The sequence below is a fragment of the Chelmon rostratus genome, chromosome 22, assembly GCF_017976325.1.
Source record: "Chelmon rostratus isolate fCheRos1 chromosome 22, fCheRos1.pri, whole genome shotgun sequence".
NCBI classification, from domain to species: domain Eukaryota; kingdom Metazoa; phylum Chordata; class Actinopteri; order Chaetodontiformes; family Chaetodontidae; genus Chelmon; species Chelmon rostratus.
Genome location: NC_055679.1, coordinates 7,115,215 through 7,136,380, shown reverse-complemented (window position 1 = coordinate 7,136,380; position 21,166 = coordinate 7,115,215). Strand labels below are relative to the sequence as shown.

General features: G+C 41.1%; 1 protein-coding gene across 2 annotated transcripts in view; it reads right to left on the bottom strand.

Annotated features, from left to right (window-relative positions):
• tbc1d22a (TBC1 domain family, member 22a) overlaps positions 1 to 21,166 on the bottom strand; it is a 110,168-nt gene that overhangs the window by 23,452 nt on the left and 65,550 nt on the right. For both annotated transcript variants that reach the window (XM_041964059.1, XM_041964058.1), the window contains exons 11-12: positions 16,264 to 16,339; positions 7,192 to 7,319 (exon numbers count right to left, since the gene is read on the bottom strand). In XM_041964059.1, coding sequence (XP_041819993.1) covers positions 7,192 to 7,319; positions 16,264 to 16,339 — 204 coding nt within the window. The remainder of the gene's footprint in view (positions 1 to 7,191; positions 7,320 to 16,263; positions 16,340 to 21,166) is intronic.

The window sequence follows — 21,166 nt, the reverse complement described above, 5'->3', positions numbered from 1 at the left end:
ATCTCTTTGTAACAGGCATGAAAATTCTGTTATGGTGCAAATTCAGCTGTAAATATACAAATAGCGTGCCAGGGATTCTAAAAATTTTATTTTTTTGCTCTAATTTCCTATTTCCTTTCACTTTATTTCATTTATTTGCGATGTGCAGTTCACATTAAAAATATGAACGTGCGGGACTCACAATGTCAGGGCATAAAAGATATAAAGAGAAATACAGCATACAAATAATGTGCTTCACAAAGAAAATTGAAAAAGATGAAGCTTAATGAAAGGAAAGTGACAATTACAAAACATCAGACTATGGCTGGATGAGAATGTATACTGAGATCAGCGGTGACAAAAGTAAATGTAAAAGTACAGAAATATGACCAGCAAAATGTGTTTTCCGTATCAAGTGATTGATCCAACCATCATGAAATGCAGAGAAACAATCAAGTTCTTGTGCTACATGAGCCTCTTAGCACTAATATTAGAATTCACATCATCAGCAACAAGCAGAGGGCAGGAGAGGAAAGAAGGAAATCTGTGTTATCACTGACTTTTTTTTTAATCTTTGCTTTTTTGTTAAATATTTGACACGTCCTCATTTGGTCCCGGACAGCTATTTAATCTGTTGAAAAGGAAACTGCCAACAACTCAAACACATCTGAAATGTGACAAGAGGCCTCAATTAGACACTGTTTTTTTGGGTTGAATCCAAAAAAAATGTGCTGTTTCAATCAATCTTTAATTAATCTGCTGAATATTTAGTCAAGTAATTGGTTAATCTTGGTCTATAAAATCTTTAAAAATGGTGCACAATTGCCTGTTTTCTTGAAACGAAAGTTTGGCACCTTTGCTTAAAAAAAAATCAAAATAGCCCATTTTCTGTTGATCAACTAATTGCTTATTCATTTTATTCATCATTTTAAGTGTGAAAAGTGCATCATTTGACTGTGAAATGCAGTAGAATAGAAGTATAAAGTAACCTCAACCTGAAATAAGTACCTCAAAATTGTAGAGCATTTAAGTTCATGTACTTGCCGCCACTGATTGAGGTAAGAGCTGTATTAGTAAGAATGTCAAGGCAACACACAAGGACCATGAAGCACACCATATGTATTGATTCATTTAGTCTGTGCTCTTTAATCTCCATTTCTAGTTAATCTTCTGACCCTTGTTGCAGTAAATTACCAGATTTTTCCACCAGGATTTGACGCATTTGATCACATCTTACACAGCGGTTTTTAACATGGCCACTAACAGAACTAAACAGCTCCCTGCTTGGTAAATTCAACCTTCCACAAGGAAAACGACCATATTTCACAACCTGAAAATGTCACGGTATCCCTTTAACAGCCATGCTAATGCTGCCACACTGAGCTACTTGCTAATTTCATGCTCCACGCAACAGGGATAATTTGGTCCCTGTCTGTCTGTCTGTTCTTCTGTCTGTCTGCCTGCCTGCCTGCCGGGGAGGAGAGGTGTGTGTGCTTCACTCTACATCATTGCTCTATGTGTCTTTCTCTTTGTTTCTCTCTCTCTTCCTCTTCTTTAGATCAATAGTGACAAATAGAGAAAAAGTGAAAAAGAGAAAAAAGGCAGAACCAGACTGAGGGCAAAACAGACCAGAAAAAGGGATAGAAAAAAAGAAAGAGAAAAACAAAAGACAAATACCAAGAAGAGACTCCAGATAGAAAGGCAGAAAGAGAGGATGACAGAAATAGAGAGGAAGACAGAGGAAGCGCTGTCTTGTGCTGGCTCGGGCTACTGAACAGATGGCCACACCGCAGAGAGAAGACCACAGTGGAGACATTACAACACTCAGGTTAAAATCTCCCCTGGAACACACTCACACACACACACACACACACACACACACACACACACACACACACACACACACACACACACACACACACACACACACACACACACAGGCTTAGTGACAAAGGGCAAGGTCTTTCTGTTTATTATCAGCATTTGTGAGAGAGCAAGACACTAGGTTTTTTTGTCCATATGAGGCCAATATCTTCCTGTTTTGTGGCCAATTGTGGATGTGTTTTATGAACATTTTGCTAAAAGCTGCATTAATCAATCTTAGGAATCCAGCTTGTTTAGACCACTTATCAAACACAAAGGACCGTGGGCCGAATCCAGCCCTGCATCTCCTTTAATGGGCCTGCCAGGGCTTGCTAAGAATAGAATTTGCGTAATACATTTCTTTGCTGAAAAATACAAGTACGGTGTCAATACACTACACGTCCCAGATTCATCCTGATTTTGTTATCCTCGCACTCATGCTGTCAGCTAAGTGTCAGCATGTGCCGGATGAGATCTCAAAATCATACGCCCGTTTCCAGCAGTGGTACTTGTAGCTAGCTGCATGAATAGTAGCAGCCGGTCAAAATGTCCAAGGAAAGTCCAAGGAAAGTTGACAGAGAGAGAAGAAAATTTAATGAGAGATGAGAAAGTGAATACATGTTTGCGCTACTTAAAACTATATAAATTCTATAGTTCCCTTTGAGGGTACCCATAATGCTGATGTGACCCAGGATGACACTGTTGGATCAGGATTCTGACTTTTGAAAAGGAGCCTAAAAAACAACCAAACCATCTATGAAATAACAATTTTAAAAAACATCCTTGCCACAGAGGTAATGTTGAAAAAGCATGACAAAAAAGCATTCTAATTAAGGACAATTTCTGAATCATTTTCATCCTTGAGCACTGAAAAAGCAAGCTCTCCTGATTCAGGAGCCTTGTCCCTTGAGCTTAAGTTTGGGAAAGCACTGATGTCTTCACAGGGATGCTGTTTTGTAGAAAACATATGGTTGGAAATATTTTGTGGGGCATACCCAATGGATTTAAGAGCTCCAAATCACCACCTGGTTGCATGCTGTGGACTGTCTTTTAAGGGCAACTGTGATGGAGAAGAGCAGGAGGTAAGGGCACGGAGGTAATGGAAGGCTAAGTGAGGAAATTTGGGAGAAGTTGAGAGAAAAGATGAAAGGTACAGAGGATACTGAGAGGAGTGCTGAAGAAAAAGTTTAAAAAAGGACAATAGAAGACAGCAGAACAGGATAGACAAGAACAGCATTGTGCTTGCTGTCAGCTCTGCTGAAAGTTTCATGAGTGGAAATGGCCTAATATCCCTACCAGTGCAGGACTGGAGGTGAGGGACTGTGACAGAGCCTGCCAAAAAAGGTGTATGTGCGTGTCTATGTGTTGTCTGAGAGGGTGTGTGGGGGCTGCGATCCAAACGACTTTGTAAAACATCAAATATTTAGAGGATGGATTACAAGTACAATGTGTACTCGGGTTGCTGTCAAGTCACGGCAAAGCAACAACACCATTTAATCATTCATTCCTTGTTTCTGTTTTTAGACTTGAAGTGGACGGTGTACGTGTGAGTGCAGCCTGTGCTGTTCGCCTCCCGTTATTTTGCTTGATAAAGAATTAAGGTAATTATGGACAATATATTCTTTCATGTTGTAATGCTCAGCTACCATCCCGTCAATATGCTCCACCCACAAACCCATTCCTTTTGTTTCAGGGTCACTGGGTCGTGGTGGCAGGAATCACCACAGGTGGATCTTACCCTCCATCCTACCCTTACTCATCCCATTGAGTATCAAATAATCAAGTATTGCTCTGGTACTTAGTATTGTTATGCAAAACTTGGTATTAGTACCAAAGTAATTTATTATTAGTAGTATTATTATTATTCTGTTTTATTATTAGATATAATTTCTTAGTATTTTGGTATCATGACAACATTATTCAAATAACTCAACTAATTTCTTGTTTAGGTGCCTGTTGACACAAACATGTATTGTGTAAATCTATAAATCAGCAAACTTATTCAAAATTAGAACCAATACAATTCAAACTGAGGATGCGACTTTAACTCATCCATCCATCTCCCTGCTGGTCTGACATCAAGGTGTGAATTTTGTTCGGGAAATGAGGCATGAATTGTGACTAAATGTCAGGACAGGGTATTATTTTCTGTGATGATGTAAGTCCGTTTTGAAAGCAGTACTTTCTATTTCCTTCATGCTTTCCATCTTTCAGTAGAATGATGATTTGACACTGAGCTCTTGACTGATAATGCATGATGAAAAACAACAGCTTGTTACTATGGAGATCATACAGACATCACGCATAATAGAGATGATTATATAGTGGAGCTGGGCCAGGTATAGTGGCTCGTATGCCTTAATAACCAAAAGCTTGTGAGCAAAATGTGTTCATTATGTGTTCATTTACTCTTCCAGGATAATACAGAGTATTGCAAAGGTCACTCTATAGTTCTAATGCAATTATCTTCATGAATGTACAGGCTTCTATAGAAAATATGTCCTCACATGTCCATCTCTCAACCTTTCCATTCCTCACTTCCTCACACCATCTATCAATCCATCAATAAGAACTATTTAAATGATGTTGGATAGCCTGCCAGTGTGTTCAGAGGACAGCCTCAGCTAACAGAGCAGAAGGCCCTACCAGCCGCCAGCTCAATATCTTGCAGGTATAAATACACCTGCAAGATATTTCTATCAAGCTCTACACCAGCTGCCAGCTGGCTGTGGTTCAGTCAAAATGCAAGAGAAAAAACCTCCTAAACAGGAGAGCACCGGAGTTTGTTGTCATGATTTATCATAAATCCTTCACCAAAGTAACACTCAATGCCTATCAGTAATGATAAGGGATGGCAGACCAGGAAGAGGGTTCATGAAAACATAGTGCTGCTGTTGGGTCAACCGTACTGTTTTTCTGAGATAAATCGGTTTCTTTGGCTTCCTAATCACCATTCGCCACATAAGTCATTCAAGTAGAGAGACTGTACTCACACTGGAGGGCTTGGGAGTGTTCAGGACTCAGTTTTTTTCCAGGTTCATGAGTACTGCACTGTAGCTGACCCAGCAGTTTTATGTCATCGAGAACAAAGAAAGTGGAGAGGATCTTCGCTGGCAGGGATCAATTACAGTCAGTAGGATTATAGTAATATGAATCTTTGGAATGAATTGTAATGCTGAAAAATTGAAAATACTGAAAGTGCTCATATAATCGTTCACATGATTAAAATTTAGCAATTCATGCAGAAATAAAATCATAAGGGTTTCTAGTTTCATAAGATGATAAGAAAACGGTATTTTTCGATAATATTACCGCACTATTCATTCCATGCTGCAAACTCTGCCACACCTAGAGCTTTCAGTCAAGTAAAACACTACATACAACAACTGGAATGTGTTTTTTACAAGCGATGGCGTTCCATCAGTGATCAAGGTTTCTTAATATAATCTGACACACACAAAAAATATGGCCCTGGCGTTTTTTAATTCAAGTAAGGCAAGAAAAGAAAAATAGCATCCTTGCTGTTACGTGGCTTTTACCTGTCAGATGCACTCTATCTCATGCTGCCCGGAGTTCAGTCAGATTCATTTGGTATTTATGCATCCTCGCTATGGTTTGGTGGAGGCCGTGGACTAAGCACTTCAGCTGCAAACTGCGCTGTCTTTATTTCAATTTTTTAGCTTTTTATGTCCCTCCACTTCTCTCTCTTCTTGCTCTCGCCTATTTTTACACTGTCACATCTTTCGCTCTCTATCCCCTATCATCCTCCATTGTTTTGAAGCACTCCACTTTCCAACTTGCAACCAATAGTCACACACACCGCATAGGCACTGTTATTTGGTGAAAGCTCGTGTTTCGTTTGCTTGTCTGGATTTGTGCGAATAGAAAGCAACTATACTATATTACAACTTTCACACAGTGGCGTCAGAGTTGTGTCGGACTTAAGAATTAAGCTTGCAAATGACAGACTAAGCCGACATAATTAACAACGAACCAACAGGTAAATTTGACAAGGAACATCTGAATTTTTCACGCGCCCCTTTTAACAAGAACTGAGGAGAATATTTAGAGGTGAAAATGAGACAGAGATGCTGACTGATGCTGAACAGACAGCAGAAAGAACAACGGGGGCAGACACTGTTGCTAGGATGACAGCAGACCAGATACATAAATAGATACGATCGGTGAATGTGCTTGTGAAACCAACTACCACAGCTGGAAGTGCCACCAATGAACTCTCCATCTTCATGCTCCTTCTCTCCACCTTCCTCGTCTAATCACTGCGATCACATGTATTACACCCTTAACCTCTGTGTCGACTGGAAAATCCATTATATGCACTCAGCTCAAGCCCTGGACTAGCCACACATGTTCTGGCATACACACACACACACACACACACCTCACTGAATCAATAGCAGACATTAGGTGCTATTGACAACTCCAGCTGAGGTTAACAATCTGGCGTAACAGTAGGCGCCGCCTATTAAGCTGTGTGTAAATGTGAAAGGACAGCAGCATGAACAGGTCCAGATGTGTTTGAATGGGATTAAGGTCCTGCTCTCTCTCTCTCACACACACACACACACACACACACACACACACACACACACACACACACACACACTTACACATCCAGGTCAACACAGTAATAGGCTTTACTTTTACACTCACACACCAAAGAACAGAGCAGCCATTAAAATAAAATTAAATCATAAGTTACATAGCAAAAAACTTTTGTTTCAAGTGTGAAAGGGGCTACTGACATCTTTGTTTCATTACTGAGTTAACTAATCCTTTGCAATCCCTCGCCCGCAAATCTTCTCCAGAAATGTTTTTCCCATCATTCATTCATTAAACCTTTCCTTCCTCGCATCCTTTTCATCTATTCCTTGTGCTACTGCTGTACAGTATGTCAACCCAGCACCATCTCACTCCATATGTGGTGCGCTAACACCGAACAAAGCAACTCATCCTGTTAAACTCACAATGAAAGTGTAAATTTGTCAGTTGCACGGCTGTGTGATGGGGCCAAGCAGCATAGTTGGGCTGTACTATAAGCGCTGTATAAATAAAGCCATCATAGAGAAAGCTGCCATGCTTAAACACCTTTGTTAAAAAATAACTGTATAATCTTGCATCCTGGCGCTTGGGTTGGCGGGATGTAATGGTAGGAATTTTAAAAGCATCACTCCCGAGCCAATCATAGATGTCATTATCAGAGAACACCCCTGTTTCTGAGATCCCATGCAGAGCCAGATAGATAGAAATGGACAGATAACAAAAAGCACAACAACAATAGCTTTGCTGTGTGTGTGTGTGTGTGTGTGTGTGTGTGTGTGTGTGTACCTGGTAGGTGTCCCACAGTCTAATCGTGCAGCGTAGTGGCAGCTCCCTCATCAGGAGGTTGTTCATCCAGCGGAAGGCAAACTGCAGGTACTCCACCTCGTACTGCTGCATGTGGCGGTGCACAGACTCTGTCAAAATAAATAATAATTATTACAATTTTTGAAAAACAAAAAAAAACAAAACACTTATTGTGCATAGACAAAATTGGAAAGATGCAGGTGTCTATGGTTCCTTTTGGGTCTGGCTATAGTCATGGTGACAGTCACAGTGTGTACATAGACAGATTCTTTTATCATTCCCCTCTCTGTAAATAACTGCGGTCAGTTTTATGTGCATACACAACCTCTTTCTCATGATGGGGATGTCATTTCACAGTTACCAGAATTATCTGAGAACAGCTACATAAAAAACGGACATGAGAAAGAGAGTACTCATTGTTAAATGAAGCTCCAAAGCTATTGCGCGTCAGTCGGTTCCTGTAGGTCAGTAGCATCCAGAGGTGGGGACAGAGGGCATGTTTATGTACATATGGGGTGTGTGTTTATTATTTCGTTGACATTAGTGCTTCCAGGAGGAGCTGATTAAAACTACATTTATGTCCATTTCTGTCATACAAGGTCAGCCTGTGAAAACCTCTTCAAGCCCCTGTGGGGTTGTAACAAAACTGTGACGATTTATCTTCTCTGTCAAGGGGATGAAGGGTGATTTTCACATGCAAGGCATATATATATATATATATATATATACATACATATATGTGACTTATCCCCCTGCCTCAGTATTAGTTTCAGCTATAAATACATACTGATGATCCTCCCATGATTTAAACCTGTGAGGCCAGCTGCATTTCCTGTTTGCAGTTTGAGCTCTGTGTAACAATGGTTCCATCATTTTTTGGCAGTTACCTCAGAGGAGAATGGCAAATAGTTTGATAACCCACCACTGGAACATTAATCATGTCCCAGTGTGCCTTCACTGTAATTTTCTGTTTATTTAGGCTGCCAGTGCCAAATTTCAGGCAGAGTAGGGTTTATAAACAAGTCATATTGACTCAAATATTTATTGGACTGGTTTACTGGACTGAGAATTAGCAACCAGGCATCACTGTGACATGAGCGGCTTTGGCAGACAAATTCAGTTCCTGTCCCTTTAATTATAGGTTTGGGTTAGCAATAATGTACATGTTTTGTTACTTTCAAGAAATCCAAAGAAAAGATCAGAACCAGCAATGCGTTCGTCCAACTGTCAATACAATACAACTTTCTCATGCTCAAGCTAAAGCTAAAGATTTGTTTCTACTGAAGATTGAAATCTATAAAAACAGGTCACAAAGTTTTGTTAAAAAAAGACAACACCATTTCCTGTAACAGCTGGCCACTGCAGTTTTTGGCCAAGTAAGGCAAAGTTTGAAAAAGGTTTGCAACTATTTCTAACAGCAGATTCATACACATTTGATGCAATTACAGGTATTTCTGGTCGTGTATTTGAAGGTGACTCAAAATAAACTACAGTGGCCATGTTCATTGGAATGAGGGGACATTAGGGCTGTCAACAAATATTCCAAATATTTAAATATATAATTGAATTGTAAATTTACGATTGTAAAATGGCTTTTTCTGTAAATGGAGTCTGGTGGCTTTGGCAAGAGTGAAATCACGGCTGGTTCTGGTTAAAGAAAACAGATCTTACTCTTAACTAAAAGGTCTATCTCTGTGGGGATCCTTTCATAACGTTGTCTGACACTTAGAAAAACACTCTGAGCCTGTCAGTGGACAAGACAAACACCATCAGTGGACGCAGGCTTTGGCTTCACAGTCAATACTTCTAGTTATTTTTTGTAGTTTTTTGGTTTTCTCATGGGGTTCGTTGACAGTAAGAAAAATGCAGTTTTACCACCAGACTTATTCTTTAAGGTAGATATGATGGATTCTTCTGTGCACATTAATTTAACTTCTCTAGGATCAATAACAGCTGAGAATGCACCAACAAGCAGCTGAATATAATCATCAGTCAAGACAGCAGTTTCCACTCAGTTTGTTTTTGTTCGGCTCGGCTTTCCAAACACAAACATCAGCTGGCTGTTAGGTGTCCACATCTGTCTCCTCCTACTCGCAAAATGTTTTGTCCTCTCCTCCGAGAATTGGTTCAGATTATGTTCTCGCTTCCAACAAACTCCACAGAGAGAGAGAGAGAGAGGGAACCATACGCTGCATCGGGACGTCTCGCTATGGCGTCGATGCGGAGTTCAAGCGTCGGTGTCAATGTCAGTGTCGCGGTATGGCTGGCTGGCATGAACACAGGCGGAGAAGAATGGATGAGACGCAGCAGTGACAGTTGAGAATCCGCTGCATGTGGAGCAGTGACACAGAGAGTGGCTGCCTTTGTTCCTCCCTCTGTTCTTGATAAATGTTTGTTTTATGCTTCTTTACATAACAAAAGATTAAGAATACCACTCAGTATTCAGCGACTCCCTCTTTCATAGTCATCAAACCCATGACACTCATTCTCCCTCTCTCTCTCTCACACACACGCACGTGCGCACACACACACACACACACACACATTTTATAATAGAGCTGTAATTAAAGAGCTGTCAGAGAATCTATGAGAAAAGCCAGTTAGGGAGGAACTATAGCATCCTCCTCCTCTCTCACACTCTGCGCTCTTAATCAGAGCTGAGTGACAAGCACATGCACACACACACACAAATCCAGCTTCAATAAAGCTTTAATTTGTGAAACATTGCTTTAAATATTCCTATCCAAGAACACATACATTACTGCTCTCAAACACACACACACACACTTGAATGACACCTGTCTTCCAGTGCTCGCACATGCATGTTTAACGACTGTGCACACGCTCCACCACATGAGCGGGGCGCGAAGTAAACACAAAGCGATTATTTCACACTCCTCTCTGCAGTTTAATTATCACACGCTGCTGTAAAAGCATAAACAAGGCAAGCTCATTAACGGCGAATGCATCACGGTGACAGATCTGAGCTAGCTGCCAAACAGAGAGGGAGAGAGCGGAACAACTTTAGACAATGTTAAATTACACTAATGAACTTGCTCTGCCTAATATTAGCAACTTCACCAAACACAGACAGGGAGAGGCGCACGATGGGGGAGCGGTGGAAGGGAGAGTCATTTTTCATTTTGCGGCGGGAGAGGAGAGAACTTAAGAATTATAAAATAAAAAAAGAACAAGAGGGGAAAACTGCACTGCTGAAACTTATGACTTTTTAACCGTGGGCTGCTGTCCAGCTGGCATGGTGCTCGGCATGCTGGGTAGCGTAGTCACGGGGCTGAGGGAGGGTGAGGATGACATCTCTCGTCGACACTGATTGACGGATGAGTCTTGTCTTCCTTCCTACTGCTGGTTCAAGTTTAGGACAGAGGCCACAATGCCGGCTCTCCACAGCGGACTGTAGCACATGGCTGGTGAAGTGCGGGTGGACAGCAGGAAGGTCAGAGGTCGTACAGTGACTAGTGAGCGGCTCCCAGGATTCTGCTGACGGGGCCAATTCTTCCTGACTTCATGCTCTCCTTGGTACAAAACGTAATTACAGTTACACACTTTTTTTTTTACCCTTTTCCTCTCTCCTACTGGCTGGTTGCTTTTTTTTTTTCTTTCACCGTTTTACTTTGACTCAGTCCATTCTGACACAGCTGCTTTATTTTGAATCTTTGTTATTTGCTTGTTCTTTCACAGTAAACTAATTCAATTGATCCCTCTCTCGCGCGCGCTCTCTGTGTACAAAGTGTGTACTCATCTCACTGTAACCTTTCCCATTTCTCTTTCAGTTCAGTCTTGCCAGCCTGAGCACAGATTTTAAGAAATTCTACTGTAGATACAAACCAAGCAACAGGGCCTTGTTTGTTCACTCGTGCCTGCTTTTACGAAAGCAAAGTATTTCACACCAAGTCAGCCACCACTGTGTGTACAAGCAATACTGTACTTTGCACACAGAAGGTATTGAGGCAGATTTACCACTCAAAAATCTCAGTAATGTTTAAAACAATATGGGTCCTTGATGTAAGACAGAGGTGGATAAAGCAGGCTTCTCATCTGTAGCCAGCGACTGTTCATTTTGCCAGCTGAAATGACAACTGCAGCATGAAGATCGTACAGGACTTACAAACTGAAGCTAAAGTTGCATGTCTTGGGCAAAAAGTAAGCTGTTATACCTGTTCGTCTTTTCAGAGAGTGCGTTTTCGTTTTCAACGCTGCAGGGGAAAAAGCACTTAAGGTGAGGACTGCTATGTTAAGCGAACACATCTCGGTTATCTTGGTTAACGTTGCCAAATCAAATTAATTGCAGGACGGACCTGCTAAACTCTGATGGCATCCAGGACACAGCGGAGGCTAGACATGAACTGGGCTTTTTCACATAAACTCTAACCACTAAACAATATAGGCAAGCAAGTTAAAGATATACACACTATAAGAAATAAGAATAAGAAAGACCTGGCTACCAGCAGCACCTTGTTACCTGCAGCTAGTCAGCTAGTTAGCCATAGATGATAACGATTGCAACTCAAGTTAGAGCCGATCACTTCGTTTAATCTTTTCCTAAAAATTTTACTTTTGTGTTATTATGTTCTGGAAAGGCTGAAAATAAGGGACATCACCCTGCTAACTCTTTCGAGGTATCACCCTGTAAAGCCCCTGCTTGCTAAACTGTGATTGGACAATAGTTTTGCACAATAGTTTTTAACTCTGTTAGTGTATATAAATAAAAGCACTGTATATATGTATAGAATATTGTGTGTACGCACATTAGCAGGTTATTGGTCGCACAATGAATATATCTGTTTATTTGTCCGTCACACAAAAGACTTATAGTGTAGTCACATTTTAGACTATGCAAACACTTTATAGTTCAGAAAAATTTCATTATATTTGTAAACGTAAATACTGGCTCTTTGGAAATGGGCATGGGTTGCTTATATTATATACACAGAAATAATCCATGTAAAGTTAAAAATTACATCCTATTTTTCAAGATCGAAGCAGCCCAGAGTAAGAAAAAACCACCACACTCAGTCAGAATCCTAAAATGAAAGAGACCTAAAGGGAGAGCAGCAGAAACACCGGTTTTGTAGTGACATCATTTTGAAAAAACATGCTGCAGTGTACAACACCTGTGAATTCTACAGATATGCATGTAAAACATACAGTATGTCAGGGATGTATAATGTAAAATTGCTACAGGCAGAAAGAGCAGAGTGCATGAACATCGTGGAGGTGATGCTTGGAGGTCACACAGTCCGCCTGTGTGGGAAGACAGGGGAAGTTGGTGTAATTGACCTCTGGCCAGGTTAAAAGGCACCAGAGCAGACCTGTACCTGAGCTGAATACAGCTTTAAAAAATGGCAGGATTTCAAAATAAAAAATGCAAGAAAGGTAAAACACATGCTCCTACAGAACACACAAAAAAGTCAACACATTAAACAAATACAACTGCAACAGATGAAATATCATGCACAGCAAATGCACAGCCATGTCAAAAACTGCTGGTAAAGGCAAATATTTTTTTCCATAACCTATAAAAACACACCATTTTTTTTCTGCCTTCCATTATGCAATATAGTCTCACAATCCAGCTACCAGCTTTTTTACACAATTCAGGCTCCGAGTACATGCTGTCAGTATGTCCGCTCATTTGCATAAATAAATTCACCTTTGGGCAATTTGCATGTTGATGTACTTGTGCTAATGCACTTGCATGCAACAAATACACAAAAAGACATAAGGGAGGGATAAAGAGATCAGAGGAACATTACAGGCCGATAAAGCGGCTTGTTTTTTTTTTGAGGAGGTACTCGTGCTAGCGTCATGCAAGGCTAATGGGAGTTAGCATCACTTATTACAAGTAGGATAATTAAAGAGAGGGGGAATCTGAGGGAGGGGCAGGCAGAGAGAGAAACAAAGAAAATTTCAAAGTAAAAGCCTTCCAACAATGTCACCCAGTGTTTTCAGCTAAAAGAATCAAAGTAAAAGAAATAAAAAGATTTGATATTTATCATTTTTAGCAAATCCTTGCAGGGTTTTTTTTCTTTAGTTCAAGTACAGTTAGAGCTAACATTGCGGCAAAAAAAAAAACATCCAAAGAACACCTGCAGAAAATCTTTTTTGCAAAAACATATTTTTTTTTCGCTTTGTCATGCTGGGAAAGTTGACACAAATGCTCATTTCAGGAAAACCCTGCTTGACACTTGGTTTCGTAATGCAGCTGATGAAGAGGCACCTTTGTCAAAGCCACCTCAGTCATAACGCTTCAGGGAGATGTTTTCCACCCAGTAAAAGTTTAAGCTGGTTACAGTTATCAGACCTTCTCTTGGGAACCATGTGATTTATTAGTGTCTTTAGTTGTCGAAAGTAAGGAAAAGTTGAGAACATGATACATTTTTCTAGGTTTCCAACAACTTCATTCTTTCAATGAAATATGCCTTTCAAAGGGTTTTTCAAATAAGTTAAATTCCAGGAAGGGTAAAATGGGGAGGCGGAGGAGGAGAGGAAGAACATTTTGTAAAAATGTTCAGGCCTCGTGGCACAAATCCAGACTTTTTTTTTTGCCCTTTTTCTCCCCCACTCTGCTAAAAGATATCGTAAGTAATAAATGGTGAGGATGTGGCCATAAAAACACTGAACATTATTTTTCTTTCCGTCTCTGTGAATGCACAGAGTCTGTGCGTTTTCCCTCTGTCTGACAGACATATACTGCAGCAAGAGTTCATGCCGTCACTTTAGAGAAGCACGGAGAAGATGACAGAGAATGTGGTGCAGACACACAGACCAGCAACGTCCTCTCCCTACTGACCGCAAACAATAACACAATGAAACACTGAGCTGAGGTCAAAAAACATCCCAAACTCTCTCCGTCCTGCCTTCATTTGTCTCTCCCCCACTGTCTGATCAAATACTCAATCAACTACGAATGTCTCTGCAGAGTCCCCATAGCAGCAGCTAAAGCATTTTCTTTTCCTCCTTAGGAATGTTAGTCGAGCTCGCTCTGATGGAGAATAATACATTTGTTCATTTTGCAACAGGTTTTGTCCACAGATCTAAAATTAATGAGCCGCAATATTAAGTACTATCAGTGCTGGCAATATAATGGATTGGTAATCTCAAAAGAAACATTAACACGCAGAGAAAAACAATAAAGAACCAATAAAAAATTTTAATAAAATCTGATTTCTATGCACAGAAAATAAAGGTAAATCTGCGCCAGTCTCAAAAACAGCTGCCTGTTGTGAACAGACAGGACCCCCGCCCTTTAGCAAACTCCACAGCACTCTGGATAACCCTGCATCTGATAAGCACTGATAGGTAATTTTGGAAGAGATGATGAGCGGCCATTGTTCCCAAAACAGATGCTGTGTCGAGGGCGAAAAACAATCCTGTAATACGAGATAAAAGCTATCTGTGATCTCATTAGAGGGGGTAATGTCAAGCTAGCGAGGTATAAAATGGCTCTGCCCCAACTGTGATGACAGGGCACTGATGGAATAAGATACAGTAAAAATGTCGAGTCATTTTTTTTATATCTGCTGGGGTGTGGCGGAGCTTGGGAGAAGTGGGAGGACTTCGCTTCTTCATTTTTCATTTTCTTTTTTGTCAAGTTTTTTTTTTCTCTAAACACAGAAAAGACACACACACACATCATTTGATTCACACATACTCTCCAACACACTCACACTCACACATGCAGACGGACAGGCCTGCATGTGCACGCTAACTTCTGACATTCGCACGCACGCACACACATTTGAATGCAGCGGGTGAGCCCTCCCCTCCCTCTGGCTGACAGAGCGGGTGACAGGAAAGTCGGACAGCACCAAGGTTAGCCTAGAACATGACCATTGTGCAAAGGCTTGCTTTGATAAGACCTTGTTTTGCACAATGCACGGTGGGCCACAATGAATGATTCGCACGTTTTAAGAGGAAAGGGTAGGTTTGGATAGAAAACTATTTAGATTATATTTACACATTTATTGTTTCGGCAAAATGAAAAATAGAAGGGGGATTCAAAGGGGGATACAGAAGAAATAGCGCCACTGCTAATTAACACTGAGGTGCGAGTGTGCGTGAAATGTCTGCGAGTTGTGTTTGAGTGCACTCGGCGTGCCCACATTAACTTCCAGCCCTCAGCAGGCCATTGTTTGATGCTAATAATCACCATTACGTGCACATTTCCCCGACAGCCGGGTGGAATGAAAATTAGCGAGGCAAGATGGCAGCGTCGTGCAATGACGCACCAACGCAAACGGTGGAAGATTCAAGGTGTGAAAACAACATCTAACATAACATAACATGAACATGAAAGTTGAAGTGTTAAGAAACCTGTAAGTCACGGTGAAGGGAGAAAATCCTCATCTCATTTTAAAGACACTATGATGTATGATGTGATCATCGCACCTCTTCCTCCTCTCTGCTACATGCACACAGTTTAGAGCTACACACAGCCTTGCCCTGGCATTAGCTAATATGAATAGAATGACTTGGCTAATGTCAGTCGGGGGGAATGTGGAAGAGCACACCAGTGGATCATCTATCTAGCGGCAAAAAGGGTCACAATGGTGTGCACACAACCTTTGTCAGATGAATCAATTTTCTTTAAAATGCTCATAGGTCAGAACAACATTAAAACTGACATGTGCAAAATCCTTACATGGCTTCCAGAGATTTTTGTTAATGTTCTGTCAGCTTTCACCAAAAAATACAACAGGAACAGTACACTGTACAGCAGGTAACCCTGCAGAGGATCGTGATTCTGACTGTGTTCATGTGTTTGTGTTTTCATTTTTAAAAAGATGGCTAATTAAGAAGAGAAGAGAAGAGAAGAGAAGAGAAGAGAAGAGAAGAGAAGAGAAGAGAAGAGAAGAGAAGAGAAGAGAAGAGAAGAGAAGAGAAGAGAAGAGAAGAGGTAGTAAATGGAAATCAAGTCAAAATGTCAGAGCTATGAGCAGAAAGTACTTCATGGATGGATGGATGGATGGATGGATGAATGAATGGATGAATGGATGAATGGATGAATGGGTGGAGGTAAGGCAGATGTCTCACCATCAATCCTGCTGACCAGCTCCTCCAGGGCCTTGACTTTCCTCTGGATGCCTGGCTGGGCAAATGTGTAGTTGTCCTGAGGAGAGGACATATCAGACAGAGTCAATATGGACCAAGGCTCAGACTACAATGCTGGAAAAACTTTAAATAGTTAGTCTGTTATTGGTAATTTGTTAAGAATATGTAAAGGAATGTGTAATGTGTAAAGCATTTTGTTGACTACCAAGGTGAATGAATGCAGGAGATAAATAGGCTTCAAACACAACAGATAAATCATTTAGGTATCAACAAGTAAAATGGTTGTGAGGCTAGTAAGTGGAACCTGGAACCACATAACAAAAAATGCAATAAAAAGAGCAAAGGAGATCAAGCAGATACTTTTATTACAGGAATATTTGTCAAATTTCTCTGTAATCTCTTTGACAAGCTGTGAAATTGATCCCTTGTTGAGAGACTAACATGATTTGTTTCACATTGACGTGTTGCAGCCATTTGGCCTGAGAGTCGCACTCAAAAGGGTTAGAAATTTCACATTTTCACTTTGAGGATTCATTTTCAGAAAAGTGCAGCGGCCCTTACTGATTTGATGCGTTTGCCAGGGCCCATTTCACACCTCGCACAGAGCCCTGGACACTTTTAAAAACAGTAAATAGAGAAAATAGGCCGCCCAACTAACATTGGCACGCCAAAACATGTGCAGCTGTGGCCTTGAAGACAAAGTCGAGGGCTGACTGTGAATGCGGCCAAGAACATAACAGGTGAGCCGTGAATGGGTCCTGGCCTCATATTTGGTGTGAAGTGGTGGAATACTAAAATATTCCTGTGGGCCAATGGCTGAGGCCTCATTTCACAATAGTCCCCTTCAAGTAGTCGCCGCTCCTCATCTCCTCTGGTTAATGGCATCTGGTTAACGGAGCTTGAAAATTAGCACGGCAGGAGTGATTTTTAGTGAGCCACAAGTAAGACCAGATGCAGGGAGATGGACACCAGGCGTTGAAACGGTCATTTAAGTATTACCTTGCTGCATTGCGTGCAAAAATAAATAAATCAAACAATCTGTGCTGCATGTCAAAGATATTATGTAACTTGTTTTTATTCTCACTGTGACTCTATTGTTTTTAAAGCACACAGCTAATGTGTTCCGGCCAATTGCTATGCTATGCTTTTTTTTTTATGTGTTTTCATATGGAATGGTTTTTATGCAATTAGCTTTTGATGAGACAGAAAGTCTGGTTATAGGAATACTTTTCTTCCTGTGGTTCCTTTTTCAGTCAACCAGCTGTAACGGAGCAGAGGCAGTAAGACGAAGACTAAGACTGCAGGCAAGGTGTGGCAGCCGGTAAAAAAGTCCCAGCACCCCTGTTTGGAGACTGGCCTGAGTGGCGCAAAAAGCACCTATGCTGAAGGTCTGATGTTGCCAGTAAGGAGCGCCGGGCGAGGAGGTGTCCGCCGCAGTCCCAGGAGAGTTTAGCTAGTTAGCCCTGAGATCTGGTGAAGAACAGCTTGGCTTCTGAACAAAGGGGAGGCGATAAATGATGAAGGGCGCTGCGCCAGCCAAACATAAAGGTATAAGGACCCGGTGCAGACCTGACTGTCGGCCACGCAGGGCTGCGTACTGGAAAAGCGCTTGCGTGAATACATGAAGGGGTGCAGTCAACAGCGAGGCATCCCACTCAAACTGCTCAGTCACCCAAGAGACCTGAAGCTTTTTCTTCTTTCTGATCCTTCTCTGTCATGAAAGACAGTTTGTATGATTTATGAACCGCGGTGCGTATTCTGTGTGACATTACGGGTCGGAAATTACCACTGAAATTAGTAACAAAAAGTTTTACAGTCGCGATAAAGTTACAAGACCTAAGATGAATTAAATGAAGTCATTTTCACAAATGCAATAAATATTAAAAACGCAAAATCTGCACATATTCAAATCAACTGGCATTACATTTGTGCTCAAAGTCCAGAGCACATTTTTAGATTTTAATATATAACTGAGAATGTATAATGACATGATTTAATGAAAAGATGAGATTTTGGGGGATACGAAGACAATATCTGAGTATGAATATGATCACAGCAGAGGGCAGTGCTGGTTGGTTGAACTTGCAGAATACAATACAAGTGAGAACGGCACATAAGCATTTTGGGTGCGTGTGTTCACCCAAACACACACACACACACGCACACACAGAGTATTACGTTTCCTTGAGGGGTCATTTCAGTGTGGCTGGAGAACAGCTGATGTGGCAAAGTATCCAACAGATGGAGAGAGATGGAGAGAGAAAATGAGAAGGAGAAAGAGAGGAGAGAGAAAGAAAAAGAGGGGGGAGGGCGGAGAGAGAAGTCATTTAGCAATAAACAGCTCCAGTTGTCCTTCAGGCTCAGCAGAACCAAGGCGTGTGTGTCCTCCTGAGTCCATCAGAGGCTGGCAGGGTAGAAACCGCATTCTCTCCTGCCTTTTTTTTTTTTTTTTTTTTGTTAAGTCCTCCATCTACAGCATCTCCCTCCATAGCTTCTTAATGTGTCATTACTTCTTCTTCAGACTCCTTCTCATCTGACACCTTCATTTCTCACAATTAATTGGTTCATGTTTCTGTTTGATCCCTTTCCGTGCTGATCTACGGCGCCCGTCGCGGGGGAAAGAAATTCTAATTTGTGCACAGGATTTAATGATCTGAGCTCTTAAATTAATATATTTTGAGAATATGAATTGACAGAACGTTCAACAATACTGTTTACATCAAAGATGAGTGATAAAGTATAATACTACAGCGAATCCCAGCCGCTCATTTGGAGAAGATGGTCCACGGCCTAAAAACTTTGACTGTTAATTTTGTGCTGCAGTACAATATATACAACATATAATTGTACATGTGCACCCAGCTGAGAGCAGCATAAGCTTACAAGCTTTGCTGAAACTGCTTCCAACGCAGTGCAGCATCACAACTTTAGAGAGCATTGGAGAGGACTGTGTGCATGTATTGAATTGGATCACGTACATTATTAATATGCAGGCATGGATTTAGTGCCGAAACACAGCTGTTGGCCTGCTGCTAAAACTTCCCGTTAGCTGGCCGGAGGAGCCTCACCAGCACGTAACCTCAGATCTTAATGCTACACTAACTTGGACATTAACTGGAGAGTGGAAATTACTAATTTGTGAGTAGGTCTTTGTTCCAGGCTCGTCAATCTCTTTTTGCTTTTTCTTTCCAGTTCGCAAATTCCCGCCCCACCCGCGGTCATCCTTTTTTAGAATTTGCGTTATTTCTACATATCCATCTTCAGTCTGGAGCTTCTCCACCTCTCTGGCTCTATTTCTTTCGACCACCCCAGTGTTAATGCGGTTAGGTGCTAAGCAAGTGTGAGGGCCAGTACAAGTAATTACATTTGCATTATTGAAGCGACTGGCTTTAATCAACTGCCTCTCCTTCGCTCCCTCTCTTTCTCTTACCAGCTGTCGCCGTCTCAGAATCACCTTGTAGCACTTTCTGGTCCTACACCGACTTCTTGAATTCTCTCTGTGCGTCCTGCCAATTCCTCATTTTCTCTTTCTTTCTCTCTTATTTGCTTTTGCAATCAGCGTGATTTTCCCATTTTCTTCATCTCTTTTAGTCTCCCTCTTTATTCTGTCTCTGTCTTTTATTACTATGTCTTCTTTATCTCAAATCTGTTCGTCCTGATCACATATTTGCTCGTCCCCATCACTTTGTCTGTCTATACGTCTGTCTCAATCTCCGTCCCTCAACTTATGCAATTATTGCTTGGAACACAAAGTGTGTTGTTGTTGCTGTTATGGGCATGACTCATCATTTTTTGGCGCATCGGTGATTCAACATATTGTTGTTTGTTTTTGGCTTTTCATCATGACTCCCTTTTACTTCTAGAAAAAAATCCCCGCCACACAGGGTGTTGTAGATTTTATCTTATCTTATTATTTTCTGGAAAAAAATCAACAGCGGCATGTTTGGATTGAATGGAATAAACAAGAGCACGTCGTTAGAACGAGCAGCCACAGCCGCCAAGGCTGAACAGAAAAGGCTGAAAGAGCTCTTTGAACTTTCATTCAAATTGAAACCTCTTCAACTCTGCTTGCCTTTGTTTACATCTTCATATACATTCACATTCTCTCTAAATGGTAAAACATTACATGCGACAGAATATCAACCTATGTTCAATTTTCCTCGACATAATTGCAAGCTAAATGACTTAGCATCAAATTACTACTTTTACTTTGGACACATTCTGCTGTATAAAATGTGGAATGTACCAAACAGGTGTTTTTGGAGCGTTCCACAACTTTCCCAGTCTTTTCTTGCTCCTGTCCAGCCGTGTTTGAAACATGTTGCTGCATCAAATTCAGAATAAGCATAAAGAAAGAAATTTGAAAGTATTTGAGAGTCGGGTTTGCCTGTGCACTCAAGCAGATACTTCCTCTCCTTGCTTATCGATCTCTCCTCTTCCTCCCTCTACTCTGTTTTTCGCTTCCTGTCTCACTCGTTTTCTTCCTTCTCCCCTCCTCTATTTTCACTGAATTTCTACATTTCTCTCCTTCCATACTCTATTATTCCTCTCCTATCACCTATAGGTCAAGCTGCTCCTCTCTGCTTTCTTCATTTCAATCCTTCTTCATCCTTCCCTCCTCTCATTTCTTCTTTTATCAATCCCCAACTCTTCTCCTCTCCCACCTTCTGTTCTCCATTTCCTTGTCTATTTTCATCACTTTGATGGTGCTAATGAGGCTAGACTTGACTAAGTGTTTCGAACATGCTATTACGTCTCCTCTGCTTTGTTTTGCTCCCTGGTGTTTCATTGTGCTCCATGCTGTACTGCATTTTATTTTGTGACTGATTGTTGTTTACTTGGATTTGTTTTAATTTCCTTGAGACAAATTCGTGATGAGCGTGAG